The sequence below is a fragment of the Pyricularia grisea genome, chromosome VII, assembly GCF_004355905.1.
Source record: "Pyricularia grisea strain NI907 chromosome VII, whole genome shotgun sequence".
NCBI lineage: Eukaryota > Fungi > Ascomycota > Sordariomycetes > Magnaporthales > Pyriculariaceae > Pyricularia > Pyricularia grisea.
In genome coordinates, this window is record NC_044975.1 from 1,516,434 (window position 1) to 1,530,662 (window position 14,229).

The window sequence follows — 14,229 nt, forward strand, 5'->3', positions numbered from 1 at the left end:
CCCCAAGACGTTACGATACCCATCCACGGAACAGTTGATCCGGCCGACTCTAGTCTACTTTCAATCGACGTGCTCATTTCGCAAGGAACCCAAGCTACGGTACATTGCCACTAATTATTCGTTTGCTGTAACCTGCAAGTAATTGTCAGCATTTTCATTGATAGCTTCCTCTACCGTTTCCTGTTTAGGAACGTTCCATACCTCCTTAAGGACATAGGCCAGCTTGGCTTTGGTTAAGTTGAGTTGAGTCGGTCGGTCACTGGAGCGTGTCGTGTGGTGTTGTCTCGTCGCGTGGTGACATTTCCATCGCAATCCATTCCAATCCAATCCAGCTTCCCCCTTGCAACGGCTTATTCGCCTGCTGCCGAACGGACCCGCCATTAGCACCTAGGCGTTGCTACCACCGCCACAACGAGAACGGCTCTAATGAATCAGTTCTCGAAAACGACCAACTTGAAATAAATCCCCAAATCCGCCAGGCGAAACACGGGCTTTAGGGCTTGTCTCTCCCTGCTATGGGAGATCTTGCTCGCAAACTCAAGGCAAAGTTCAAGAGACGGAACTCCTCGACTCCTCCATCCATCGCGTCGTCGACCAGGAGCAACGACCGAACACGATCACTCACAGGCCAGCGACCTCCTTCGTTAGAAGTGACAGTTAACAACCGCAGCAAAAACTCCGATAAGAGCGATGGCGATACTGTCCCCATGACGCCGGAGCCGGAGTCAACTCGACAGTCTTCCCCCCTCTCAAAGGTCGAGCTCGAAGAAATCCCCGAAGCTGCAACCCGCAAATCTAGCGCGACGGAAACCACAGCCACTACGATCGCCACACCCAGCGATTCTTTAAGGACCTCACCAGACAGTGCCGCGGCGGCCACCACTACAAAAGACGAACATCCCAAGGCCGGCGAACCCAAAACACAAACGCAAGAGGACCAGGGAGCGGGAGAGCGAACTCAAGAAAAAAGTTCAGGCTCGGCTGGCTCATCAGCCGAATCAGCACCTGCAAATCCATCAAACTCAAAGTTCAGCGAACCCGTTGCCAGCAACCTGGCAGACGCTAACGCCAAGATGGGCAAGGATCCACAATCCTCCGCACTACCAAGCATCAACGAGTACCCCCAGGACTCGTCGACCACCACCGATTCTCCCCACACGACAACTGATGAGGATTTGATCACGCACACACCATCACAGGTCGTCGATCACAGCGGTAGCGGCGAGCCAACCCCACGCGCAGGCCTAGGCTTAGGAACGCCTGCGACAGCAAACTCTGCACAGACTTCAGCGCCGAACACGAACCCACGCCCGCAGCCCAATTCCACCCACAGTAGCCCTATTGCGGCGAGGAGACCAAACGCTGCATTTCCAACCCCCTCGTCCTCGTCATCGTCCCAGGCCGGCGTGCAAGCTCAGATTTCCGCCCAGCTTCTTCGTACACTTCTGGGATCCGCCAACCCGGATGAGCTTCAAAACCTAGGCGGTGGACCATTACAGAGTCTAACTGGCACGACCATGACCAGGCGGCGGAAGGTATGGGTGAGGCGGCCCGGTGCGTCGCCGACGCTCATCACGATAAACGAGGACGATATGGTTGATGACGTGCGAGATATGATCCTGCGGAAATACGCCAACTCTCTGGGTCGGCAATTCGATTCGCCAGATTTGACTCTCCGAATAGTCCCCCGCGAGAATCAGAGAGAGCGACAATTGGGGCCCGACGAACACATGTGCAAAACGATTGACGCTTACTTCCCCGGCGGTCAGACGGTCGACGATGCTTTGATAATCGACGTTCCTCTTCGTAGGACTCCTAGGCCATCCCCGCGAGCCGGTCCACCGCATGCACCACAATTGGCGTCGGTCTACTTCGCGCCAGCATCTACAGACGATGTTCATCGCCCTCCCGAGGCCGGAACAGACTATTTTGGCCCCGCAGTACTAGCAACAACCTCTCATCTCCCTAATGGCACATCGGCACAACCTCACAGCATAGGTGTGCTCACCACCGGCCAAATTCCTCAAATACCATCGCCTGGTGGGACTCGCCGGACCACCGCCTACACGAGCAGACCCGAAAGGCCACGACTGGGTCGGCAGCACACTTCATCCCCCACCATCCTTAATCTTGTCAACTCTGGCCATGCAGCTCAGATGCCTGCAGGCACCGTCCTGGGTATGTCAGACCCATTTGAGTGACCCATTTGATTCCACTTTGCTTCGAACCCCGTCGAGCGCCGGACCAACCTTGCTGATGCCTCTTATACTTTCCCTACAGTAGAACAAGCCTCTGGACCTCCACCTTCGGCTCCCCCGATGCCTACACCACCACCAGTCGAAGCGCCTGCTCCACATGTGGCAACCCCTCCGGCCCTTGCGCCGCCGCGCGTTGCCTCGCCCCGCCCTGCTGCCCGACCTAGAAAGAAGAAGCCCCTCGATGGCCTCAACCTACCTCCGGGAATATTGAGCGGTGGTGTACCACCAATAAACGTCCTGATAGTAGAGGACAACCCAATCAACTTGCGACTGCTCGAAGTCTTTGTCAAGAGGCTCAAAGTGCGGTGGCAGACGGCCGTCAACGGACGCGAGGCTGTCGACAAGTGGCGCCAAGGAGGCTTCCATCTCGTGCTCATGGACATTCAGTTGCCAGTCATGTCCGGCTTGGAGGCGACGCGGGAGATCCGTAGGCTCGAGCGTGTCAACTCGATTGGCGTTTTCTCGTCCTCGGCCGACAGCGCACCCGAGGAGGTAGTCGGAGAGCCAAGCGAAGAAGACAAGCTGGTCAACACCGACATGTTCAAGAGTCCCGTTATCATTGTCGCCCTGACGGCAAGTTCGTTACAGAGCGATCGTCACGAGGCGTTGGCAGCGGGATGTAACGATTTCCTCACCAAAGTTAGTTGGCCCCATCATGATTCCACATGTGCACTTATATGTCACTCGGTCTCCCCCATAATGAAGCGTTCTGCTGACAAGATACCTATAGCCTGTTAATTTCGTATGGTTCGAGAAGAAGATCATGGAATGGGGTTGCATGCAAGCGCTCATTGATTTTGACGGATGGAGGAAGTGGAAGGATTTCTCCCAGAACCGCGACGAGCAGGACGCGGCTAAGAAGGCGGCCGCTGCCAAGGCCAAGACTAAGAAGAACCGGTCCTCGTTGACCACAGCAGCATACAATGGTGGCACAACTGTCGCCGCCTGAAAAGTGTACGATGTAGAAAATACCAAGGGCCTCTGACAGCACACGAAAGAGATATATACAGGGGCAGAATACATGGCAGTCCCCTGAAGACTTGGAATAGGTTTCCATGATAGAAGAAACCGCGAACTGCGCAGCTTGTGTTTGGTGATGTTGGACCTCACACTGTGGCCCCTTTTGAATGCTGATTCCGCCGCTTCTTTTGGTGGATTGCTACAAGGCGCTTGGGTTGGCTGTGGAATATTTGGTTAAATACATAATCATGACTTGAGCACGTTTTCTGGTATAAATAACATTGTCGACAGTGACGTGATAATATGGAGCAAAACGGAAAAGCGGTCACGTGCCAAGGTTTCCTGTCCGTTCGACCCAACCTAATCGCATATGGTTGAATCATATTCGAAGAAAATTTTGTTACACGTTATTTCTATGGTAACCCTCGATCTTGCACGAGTGGGTTCGTCAGGACGGTGCCTGTCATTGCTGTGCTGATAGTTTCAATATGAGGAGCCTGTAAACGCGTCACGTGCAGATCATTAAAAGTTGGATTTCGGTTTGTCGGCGAATCAATTATCCACCTTGACCGCCGGGACCCACTTGTCTTGGTCTTGAACTGCCACGGAATTTTTCTTCAACCGTACTTGGGAGCTATCATCTGTTTATTTTCTCTGCTTTCAAAGCCTGTGATACCCAGATATATCAAACGATATTCCACTTCAACGCGCTGCGTCTACCTCTTTCAGCCGGCGTGCTTGCTAATTAAGATTTGCTTTCTTTCAGGCATGATCTGAAGCAGCCGCTGAGCTCGTGGAAGCACGAGATCTTGTGAGCTATATTAGAAGTCACAGGCTACCATTGTACTTTTTTTTTTCTCTGATTTCTTACCGTTCTCTCTCGAAACAAATCTTCTATCCTCAACTTTTTGTAAATCATAACCTTAAACCATCATGCCTCCTAGATTACCAGTACAGGCCAGCTCATGGCGGCCCGTTGCTGAATCCGTCTCATCTCACTTTTCCTCACCCTCCGTCCCTACGGCATCGACGATAATACCATCAATACCAACCTCGGCGCAGAGGTGTCCCAGCAATGCAAGGGCCTTCTCCGCAACGGCCCCGGCGTCCGGACGTCTGGGGCGCAGGCAGATGCGGCAATGGATGAAGCAAAACGAGCAAAAGTACAAGAGCCTCGAGAGCAGGCCCTATGAGGGCTCACAATACATTTCAGGGAACGCGTCCCAGCCTTTCCCACTCAACCCTAACTTCAGGAGCGCGCCGGTGCTTTCGGAGAGCGCGCGGGAGCTTATCTGGGAGAAGGTCATGCTCAAGGGCGAGCCGATGAAGTCGGTTTCGGCTGAGCTCGGCGTCGACATCAGGAGGATCGGCGCGGTCGTCAGGCTCAAGGAGGTCGAGAAGGACTGGATTTCAAATGTAAGCATCTATCTGGTTTTCCTCCAATACTTCTGCCATCCTCCCGCCTCCCGTATGATGATTCCAAATAAAAATTCGATTAGTCTTGAAGACAAGCACCCATGGTTACACATTTAGCTTTGCGAGCCTCTCTGATCTGGGAACTTTCAACTTTGACAATTACACTGCATCCGATAACATGCCATCACATATACTAACCAAAAGCCTCAATGGCGCCTGCCGAAACAGAATAAGCCCCTCGCCCGTCCCTACGCCAAGGCCTTTATGGCTTTGCTCCCGCAAACCAATTACGATGATCCCAATGGTCAAAAAGTCCATGAGAACTTCAATGAGGTCGTCGTTCACCCGTACACTCAGCAACAACTCTTCTTCCCCGTGTCCGAATCCCGCGATTTCAACCGTGAGGATGCCGCCAAGGCTTTTAACCGCTACCTGAAGTCTACCGATGAGCGTATCCCCCACCCGGAGCTTGTCCAGATGGAACGTCAGATCAATGTCGAAGGTGTCGCGCCCTTGGAGGCAGCCAAGGCTTTCCGTCAAGCTACTTCCGAGGCGGAGCAAAAGATCGCCGAGAGGGTGACGAAGGCCGCACAGAAGGAGGCTAGCCTTATTACCCGTGTCAACGACAAGCGTGGTGTTGAGTTCAGATTCAAGGACTACAACGTTGACGAAGTTGGTCACAACGGCAGGGGCCTGAAGGGCGTTGGGGTGAGGTATGGTGTTGCGTCTTATGACCGTAAGAGAGGAGAGGTCAAGATCCCTACCTCGGTGGAGTAAGCTTCCCCTTTTTTGAGGCTTCACATTCCCTTGGAACGCAGCATGCGTCCCGCTGTATCATCCCCTTGGTCTCGAGTATAGTCCAAGTGAGCTCTGTAGCATATGTTTCAAAATTGTACCACGAGATATATACCAAATTCTATCTGAGCTCGTATGAGCACATGCCATGTGGCGCCCTTCATGTCTAAGTCTACTACTCATTGGGCCTCGGTGTTTCCAGGTAAAGACGCCACATACTCTGCATGCTTCCTCCAGTCGAGTGGCTGCTCGCCGCTGCTCCCGACATCCACAAGGATGTTCTTCCGCAGCCGCTGGAGCGCCTCAGTCGACATGCCGCAGCACTCGGTAGCATAACGCTCGACGGAACCGTACTTTGCACGCAGCATGGTCAAGGTAGCGCGCATGGCTTCTTTTCTATTTTTTATAGGTTACATTGTCAGTCGCCTTGATGCGGGAAATGACTCGAGCTCCCAGATCCTTGGGCCAATACTACCAAAGGCATCGAAAGGGATCAGGATACCGCAGGGGGGGTGACATTGACCCCGACATAAGGAGAAAGAAAGCACAACAAAAGAAGAAAAGAAAAAGCAGGCAACAAAGCAGATCCTCTGTAGAAAAGAAAAAAAAAAAAAAACGAAAAAAAAAAAGAAAAAACACAACCAACTTACCGCGCGCTGACCATCCTCTCGGCCTTGTCCCTCTGACCCTTGAGGGGCCCGCCCTTGACGAGGGCCTCAACAAACTCCTGCTTGCGGTGGCCCAGCCCGATCTCGGTCAGGTTGTACTCGTGCGCGACGACCTCGTCCTCTACGCCCGCCAGGCTGAGCAGCAGCGCGCAAATGACGCCCGTCCGGTCCTTGCCCGCGCTGCAGTGGACCAGGATTGGCGTCGGCTCCTCCTCGCTGGCTAGGTGGGCGAGGATGCTGCGGAAGGGCGCGTAGGGGTGGTCCGCATGGGCGCCTACCTCTAGGATGCGCTCGTAGGCGAGGACGAAGCCCTGAGGAAAGGGGGGAAAGCGGTGGCGAAATCTTGGTTAGCTGGTGTATGGGGGATCCTTTGTTTTTCGAAGCAGAAAAAATAAGGGATGCCTGGAGGCTCAAGAGACGAGGCGCATTTTTACCCCGGGAACCAAACTGTGACCAGGTGCGCTCATGTCAAGCAAACCATTTTGCGGTGAGGCAGCGGGATTGCTCGGAAGCGCAAAGACTGGAGACTGCGCCCAGTTCAAGACAGTCACAGGCAACCCACGAGGCTTTCTCACAGTTCGACTGGGGTCAAAAATTTGTGGAAAAATCACAGGAGAAAAAAAAGAAGAAAGAAAGAAAATAAGGCAATTAAACAAAAAAAAAAAAAAAGGGACTCACCGTGTCCCCCTCACTAAACTGGCCCCACCTCCTAGCAATGGCCTCTGGGCTGTAATCCTCATCAGTAAAGACTGGCGCAAACACCCTCTGGGCGCCATCCCACTCCCTGATCTTGGAGCCGACCCAGCCCTCGCGGGGCTTCACCTCGTCAGCAGAGCGCAGGTCGAACACGTGCGTGATGCCCAGGTTCTGCAGCTTTGCTACGCCCTCATCGGTCAGCTTGGACGGCTCTGACGCTCGGAAGACCAGGTTCCTTCTGAAGAGCTTTTGCCCATTCTGCCCGTTCTGCTGTTGTTGATCGGTTGAGCTGTCTGCTGCTGCTGCTGCTGCTGCTGCTGTGGCGTAACCTCCAATGTCTCTAAAATTTGGCAGGCCTGGGATGTGGTGAAAGGGCGGGGTCAGCTCGGCTGGAGGGCCGGCAGCGGCGGTAGGTTCGGGCGCTGGGGGAGATGATGCAGTCATTGCAGCGATGTAGCTGTGCAGTTGCTTTTCTCTGGGCGCGAGCAACGAGTAAAGAGTAGATTTTGCCAACTGGGCTTAGTTTATCCAAGTAATTTCGTCTTGCCGTCAAACAAATGCAGGTGAGTGGCCCGTCGAGTTGCCTTGAGAAACAGTGGTTCGCAATACCAATAATACAGGTTTAAACTAGGTCTTCCCTTCAAAAAAAAAAGTCGTTGACTTTGTTTAATTTTGGCCATCTCCAAACATCTTTTTAGGGACTGCTCCTGCGGTATTCGGGAATAAGTAGTAGCCCGCTTCAAAGAGGGGCCGAGGCATCGGACACGACTCTGACCGGGTTTCTCATCCGCGGTGCTAAATCCGATGACAGAGGTTGATCCATAATACCGACTGACTCCGGGATTGTTACCCGTATATCGGTAGGGAACGATGCAACGAATTGAGGCGTCAATCTGACTCTAGAATAGACCAAGACTTGTTGTAGGATCCTTCCCCGGTCGGTGGATGGCGTTACCGGTTGTGCCACCCCGCGTTTCCTGGAAACAGTGCAGGGTAGGGTGTGCTGAGAAAGCATGTCTGCGGCGCGGGATGGGTAAGGTACCTGTTGAATTTGACTCACCAGTCTAAGTCCAATTCACAAAAGGAATCAGGATGGATGCTTCTGCTTCATCTCATTTTCTATGATCAGGTTGCTTATTGGGCTGGAAACCCTACCCGAATGGTCTACTCCGTAGGGAGGTCACTTTGCTTTTTGGATATCAGAGTCGTGTCCCAGAGGCACAGCGTGTAGATCGTCTGCGCATTCAAGCAAAACCCAGTTATGAGCTTCTAGTTTTGGTCTATTCTTAGATACCATGTGACGATTCCACGGGATAGCTTCCAGCTATGCCTTTGGTGTTAGTTGAAAGCTGTATCTTTACCCCGTCCATTAGAGCTTCAACAGGGCAGTCGACTACTCCCACTCTGAGCACCGCATTCTAGTTCCCTAGAGGAAAAGGGATGAGGAAGAATCCCTGCCTGGAACCTCTCCAGACTATGCACACTTTTTTTTTCTATTTCTCCAGGAAATTATCTACTTATGCCAAGGGGCTTTTCGGTTGCCTTCATATCAGGGTGTGGACTTGGTCGCCTTTTTTGCACCGCAAATTTGCGCCCGATTCGTAGCAAACTCCAAATCCAAGATTCGCAACTGCGTCGCTTCTCCTCATTTTTAGTCCCCGGTAAGGATCTGCACCCCAGCAGAACTACTAGCATCATATTACAAGCTTGCGCGCGCGCGCGCACACATGGCAGGAGCAAAATCTAGGCGTCTTAGTTTTGACCTCGTGCGCAGTACATACTGCGCAATGGACTGAACTCCTACATCGGCATAATATCAACCCGACATTTTGATACTTTTCTTTCCCTGCTTTTCTAATTGCTCAATGTCACCAGGCAAGCAAGTGATTCGTTCGTCGTGTAGCCACCACACAGAGCAACCCAGTCCAAGCATTGGTATTTTTGGTTCAACCACTCAGAAACATCAGCATCCTCCGTTTCGTCCCGATGCGGCTCTGCTTTTTTTTTTTTTTTTTTTTTTTTTTCTCATCGTAGTACAATTCCTTTTCCATTTTCCAATAATGCCCTCGCAGGCTTCCCAATCCGCGCAGACTGATCAACGTTCTCCTTTCCGGGCCTAAGGCCACCAAGTGGATAAACAAGGTACCTTCGAGAAAAAAAAGGGGGGAAATGACATCCCAATTCTGACATTGATCTAAACGTTTTGCAACACACCCTCTAGGTCTAGTCTAGTACATTGACAAAGCCAAGCTTTGACACAAGTATAATAAGGCAACGCCGCTTGTCAATGTGCCACAAGCAAAAAACCCAGTAAAAACAACAGCCGGACTCCCAATCGTATACGCCAAGCCCCGCTATGGGTCTACAGAATAGGAAAACACCTTCTCTTTTGTTGAAGTTCAAAAACCCTCGGTCGTTGGGTGCGCCTCGCGTGCCGTGTGTCGAGCCTCAATGAACTTCTCGGGCGATCAGGACTTGGGTTGATCGACGATCTCAACCTTGCAGTCCCCGCAACGTTTATGACCACAACCCGGGTATGGGCAAGTAGTATCGATGGTGTTGTTCAGAGGACCGTATTTGCAATTAGACTGGATTGTTTCAAGATTTGTTAACTTCTTGTTGACTGCATTTTTGGGAATATTGTATAGGGGACAATTGTGAAATCCTGGGCAGCAGAATACAGTGCCGTTCTTCTCAGTGCAAGGACCGTGGACACGAGGTTCTGGGATGCGAGGGGCACAGAGACAGGAGCGGGAAATGTGGCTGTTGAGTTGTAAAAGCGTGAGAAAACGGATTATTGGAAGACGAACGTACGCAATACCAGACAGCGTCCTTATTCTTCTTCTTGTCCTCCTTAGAAGACGAACCACTGGAACGATTACTGTTGGATTTGGAACCCATTTTTATGAGGGGATAAATATGTGGTCGTGTTTGCGAAGAGATATGGGCTATGTGGCGTCTGAGCAGGGTTTTGCAAAGAGGGAAGTATATTTAAAGGAACTTTGGCTTGAGGGATGCTTGATACACACAGTAATGGAAGGAGGGACGGAGAGACGACATGGCCTCGCTTTTTATCCATGAACCTGAGGTTGTTCGCACAAATCCCAGTGAGGCATCTATGTAGGCAAACGCAAAGACAAGCACGCCCAATCCGTGCTTTAGAGCAGTCTTCGCTGTGATGGGCGTAGCGTTTGCGATAGAATAAGTCCCTCGCAAAAGGAGAATGGCTGTTCCTGCTCCACATCGTGATTCGATACCCATCCATTTTGCGCCGATGAGCAAAGGAAATGAATGCGGAGGAAGCCGAGGTCCCAATAGAAACTCAGAGGTCCCTCGAGGGAAATTGGCCCTGACGTAGTCAATATCAACATCGGGGGGCGCAGAGGGTCATTTGATCCGTTGCCCTACGATTGAAGCGTCGGAGGCAACTCGCTGGCGGTCAGTTTTGACGTGGAAGGTTTGCTCAATGGCGAGGCAACAGTACATGGCAACCAAGGGGTTGATGGGCCGGGTGAATGCCTTGGTGAGCCCGAACTTTGAGGTAGATGAAGTCAGACTGGCCTGTTAACGAGAAAACAATCCCAATGCACCAAGTTCGATTTGTGCGCCCCAGTCAAGTCGGGCAGTCACGGTAGTTTTTGAGTTGTGGCAGTGATAACTGCGACGAATGCCTTCTTTTTGTTGATCCAGAACGCATGGCTTGGGTTTTTGCCTTGGTTTTTTTGTGACCTTTGCACAAAGCGAAAATCGCCCGCTGCGCATACAAGCCATTGCAGCATAACGTCCAAAGTTGCAGGAGTGACTAGGTACTCCAGACAGGCTTGATCCAGCATGAAGAAATGCGAGATGTGTGATAAATTGCGGTCATACCAGGTAGTTTCCAACAGAAGGAGATGTGAAGAGTCGATCTTTCCACACTTTGAGAAAAGACTTCACCAGTAACGTAACATGCCACCCTGCCGAACCCAGCTAATAATCTGGGTTCAATGTGGTCCGGCTCAGTTTTGTCAGCTTTGAAGCTTTGCCTGGCCAATTCAGGTCAATTCACATGGACTCAGCGGGGGAGATCTGCCTAGTGTGGTAAGGCTCTCAGAGTAGGCAAATGCAGCTCGGGAGCTACACGCATACGGGAACAGGACAGTAAATCCCCCAATAAGACAGAAAAAAAAATTGTGAAAAAGGGGATCAATAAAACAAATGTCAGATTTACCCATAGACTGAAATGCCGAACTCTTTGCGGTGTCCGGCCAATGGCGCCCAAAGGGGAAAAAAAAAAAAAAAAAAAAAAAAAAAAAAAAAAAAGAAACATCTTTTTTCTGTGAAGCCCGGAATGCCACAACCGGAGCAACAGGTATATGCCCGGAACCGGAAGACACCTTTGTGTTACGTGCGCCCGACACTTGCTGGCACATGATCCGACACACTGTCCGGCTATGGCGAATGATGTTTTACATCTCCACCAAACAGACTTCTATTTGGTTCGTGATATAATTCAGGGACGAGCCCCAGAAACAGGCAATGATGTAAAGGGACAGCTCTGTCAGCAATATTGACATCATTAGCATAGTCCTCTTTGTTGACGAGCATTGATCGAGGGGAGACCGGAACTGACCTCAGCATAGGCTCAACTCCAAAATCATTGGAGGCTTGATGGGGTACCTTTGATGGAAACACAAGCGGGTTTCTGGGGAAAGTCTCAATTCGATGCAACATCAAAAGGGAAGATGAAGCAAGTGGGCCGCTTGTATATATAGAAGACGGGGCTCTGCGAATAACCCACACGAGGACAAAAAGCGTAGAAGATAAAGGATGCTCATTGATATGGATGCGACCACCATCGCAGGCCTCAAAAGTGCACTCTGGGGTCAAAGTCCTATTCGGCGCTTATAAAAAGTTGCATAAGATGCCTACCTAGTGGCCAGGGTAGGTAGTTGATTTCGGTAGTCACATCATACGGCAGCCTTGTGATGGTGTCTAGGTGCAGAAGTTGCCTATTCACCGGGCGCTCTCAGCTACGGAGTAGGAAGAAGAGACAAAAGAGGGGTGGAAGACAGCATTCTCATGCACGCCACTGTATTGCCTCGTGAATCCTTGTTAGCTATTGATCCCGTGTAGTAGGATCTCAAGGCACACTCGTGCTATTGTTGGCACAAATCAGATCTCCTGAGAAATTGCAATGGCGTTTTGCGGCGTTGGGCAACCCGTATTTATTTCATCTATCGCTGCCGCATAGATATCCGCGAATTGGATGGCTTGGAGCTCTACACGCTCTAAGTAGTACATGGGTACATGAATAGAAAATGGTCACGGGCCACAGAAACTAGCACGAAGATGATCAAGCAGTGAAGTGTCTGCGAGGAAATGGAGAAGCGTCGGATTTCGTTGCTTTGGTCCCTGAAGCTCCTGCCTTCCCTTGGCAATTCAAATCTTGTACCGACAGCAGGCTATTGTGCTGCACGAATCATGTTCGGTTGGCCCGTGCCACCCCGGTCAGCCGAGAGCCAGAAAATGGTCGGTGACCAGCCCCAAACAATGACATGGAAATTTGCTAACAGACCGGAAGTGCGTCATAGGCAGGCATTCAAGGCCCATTTGTATGATCCCACCTTTCGAAAATTGATGACTTTATGACGGCCTCTCTCGTTTTCCAAAACCGCATCCGGCCCATATTCCATTTGTTGTTCTGCGTATTAAACAGAGTGAGCCGCTACAGTTCCGACGATTCCAACCTCAACTCTTTAATCTCAGTGTTTTCAAGGCCTAGTTAAAGTCTAGCATTACACTACGCAAGCCACATTCCAAACCTTGTCATCTTGCTAGACAGAAGCATATATCTAGGTGGACCAAGACGTCACCGCCCCTAGAGCTATATCGGCGCATCCGAACTTTTCTACATCACAAAGAAACACAGTTGGACGGGGGGCCGACAAACCTGAGTCCCAATCATACAACTACCACCATTACAACTAGAGGTACGATCGTTTTCGTCCGAACACGCCTTGTCAACTGCCATCGCCCAACTCGTGGCTCACAGGGATCCTCCTAGCAGGCCATTACCGCAGTGGGCATTCCTAATTGTCGCATCAACTAAATCGGGAAATCAGAATTCAAGATCGACACACGCCCGCACTTCAGCAACCATGAATCCTCTTCACAATGGGAAGGGCTACATCGCCTTCATGGTCCTTCACTTCTTTGCGTTCGCCCTGGCGCTCACAGTTTGCGGGCTCTACGGTGTCGACTTGACCAGAGCCCGCGAATCGGGCGTCGCTGCGGATCCGAAGTGGGTGTTTGCCGAGGTCGTCGCTGGCATCTCAGTCTTTACGACCTTGGTCTACCTGATCCCGTTCGTTCTAAGATTTGCCGGTGTGCCGATCTGGAACTTGATTCTCTTCATCCTCTGGATCGCAGTCTTTGGAGTGTTTGGAAGCATGTACATCAACGAGGACCCTGAAGGAGACCAGGGCATTCAGCGCATGAAGAATGCCGTTTGGGTGGATCTTGCAAACGCCCTACTGTGGCTCATAATCGCGATCGCCAGCGGAGTCTATTGGTGGAGCCACCGCGAGCGCCGCTCCCGCTTCACCGGCCGGGCCAGGGTTTAGGTGCCGACTGGACGCTTATCAACCATTGCTCTGTCTGATGGGATTTCTCACGGAATTATTGACCCGGCGAGAGATCGGGAGTTGGAAGACCTTGAACGTGGGTCGAAACGCAGTCATGGATTATTGGATAACCCCAAAACCAGCCAGTCTGGGCAGGAAAGGGGTTGCCATCACAAAGAATTGGAGCAAGATACGCCTCAGCCTGGTCCAAGAGGGGAGCAGTAGTTGTGCGCTCCGGGCAAGATCGACAACAAACCTGATCGGTCCCAAACAAACCCTGAAGGACAGACACCAACAATTCCCATTACTTTTGATGCGTTTCCCATTCTCAAGGCATTGTTTTTCATGTCTCCCCTCTCAAACCCTACTGTGGCGATGGCGCTGAACGTTCTGACTTCTCAAGTTTCTTCTGAATGAGTGTGTGGGGAGCAAGCGTGTGGGGGATCATTTTATCATGGCGGGCGCTTCCAGGAATACCCATTCATCTCATACGCACCTTTGATTTTCTATTTCAAGATACCACATACTGCTTGGTTTTCCCCCGGTCAATCACGATTAATAGGCATTAATAATAAATTAATTTTATCTTAACACGCAATGAGATTAACATAAATTTTATTATTTTTCCCGGGTTGCAACATTACTGACCGAAGGTGAGGGAACCCAGACTTGTACCCTTGCTGCAACATAGTCGCTGATACACTGACAAGGACATACGGTGGCTCTCAAGCGGCAAGCTTTGGCAGCCATTTACATTTGAAACTTGCTATCCAAGCTTGGCACTGTACGCTACTGTAAACTACTGAGTCTTGCATCGCTTGCAACTTGGAT

General features: G+C 51.1%; 4 protein-coding genes across 4 annotated transcripts in view; 3 read left to right on the plus strand and 1 right to left on the minus strand.

Moving 5' to 3' along the window:
- PgNI_10474 (uncharacterized protein) overlaps positions 1 to 3,486 on the plus strand; it is a 3,500-nt gene extending 14 nt beyond the window's left edge. The window contains exons 1-3 of the mRNA XM_031130445.1: positions 1 to 2,178; positions 2,281 to 2,897; positions 2,989 to 3,486. The exon at positions 1 to 2,178 is cut by the window's left edge and continues 14 nt beyond it. Of these exons, the coding sequence (XP_030980489.1) occupies positions 516 to 2,178; positions 2,281 to 2,897; positions 2,989 to 3,207 (2,499 nt within the window). The 5' untranslated portion in view covers positions 1 to 515 and the 3' untranslated portion in view covers positions 3,208 to 3,486. The remainder of the gene's footprint in view (positions 2,179 to 2,280; positions 2,898 to 2,988) is intronic.
- A 665-nt stretch (positions 3,487 to 4,151) lies between these two features.
- PgNI_10475 (uncharacterized protein) lies at positions 4,152 to 5,411 on the plus strand (the record flags this gene model as incomplete). Its single annotated transcript, XM_031130446.1, has 2 exons — positions 4,152 to 4,634; positions 4,839 to 5,411. The coding sequence occupies 2 exons, from the start codon at positions 4,152 to 4,154 to the stop codon at positions 5,409 to 5,411; spliced, it is 1,056 nt and encodes a 351-aa protein (XP_030980488.1).
- A 197-nt stretch (positions 5,412 to 5,608) lies between these two features.
- Positions 5,609 to 7,237, minus strand: PgNI_10476 (uncharacterized protein; the record flags this gene model as incomplete). Its single annotated transcript, XM_031130447.1, has 3 exons — positions 5,609 to 5,825; positions 6,080 to 6,408; positions 6,776 to 7,237. 3 exons carry the CDS (start codon positions 7,235 to 7,237, stop codon positions 5,609 to 5,611), a joined length of 1,008 nt encoding a protein of 335 aa, XP_030980487.1.
- Positions 7,238 to 12,933: 5,696 nt separating this feature from the next.
- PgNI_10477 (uncharacterized protein) lies at positions 12,934 to 13,815 on the plus strand (the record flags this gene model as incomplete). The annotated part of the gene is made up of 2 exons (XM_031130448.1): positions 12,934 to 13,392; positions 13,624 to 13,815. The coding sequence occupies 2 exons, from the start codon at positions 12,934 to 12,936 to the stop codon at positions 13,813 to 13,815; spliced, it is 651 nt and encodes a 216-aa protein (XP_030980486.1).
- Between the last annotated feature and the right edge of the window lie 414 nt (positions 13,816 to 14,229).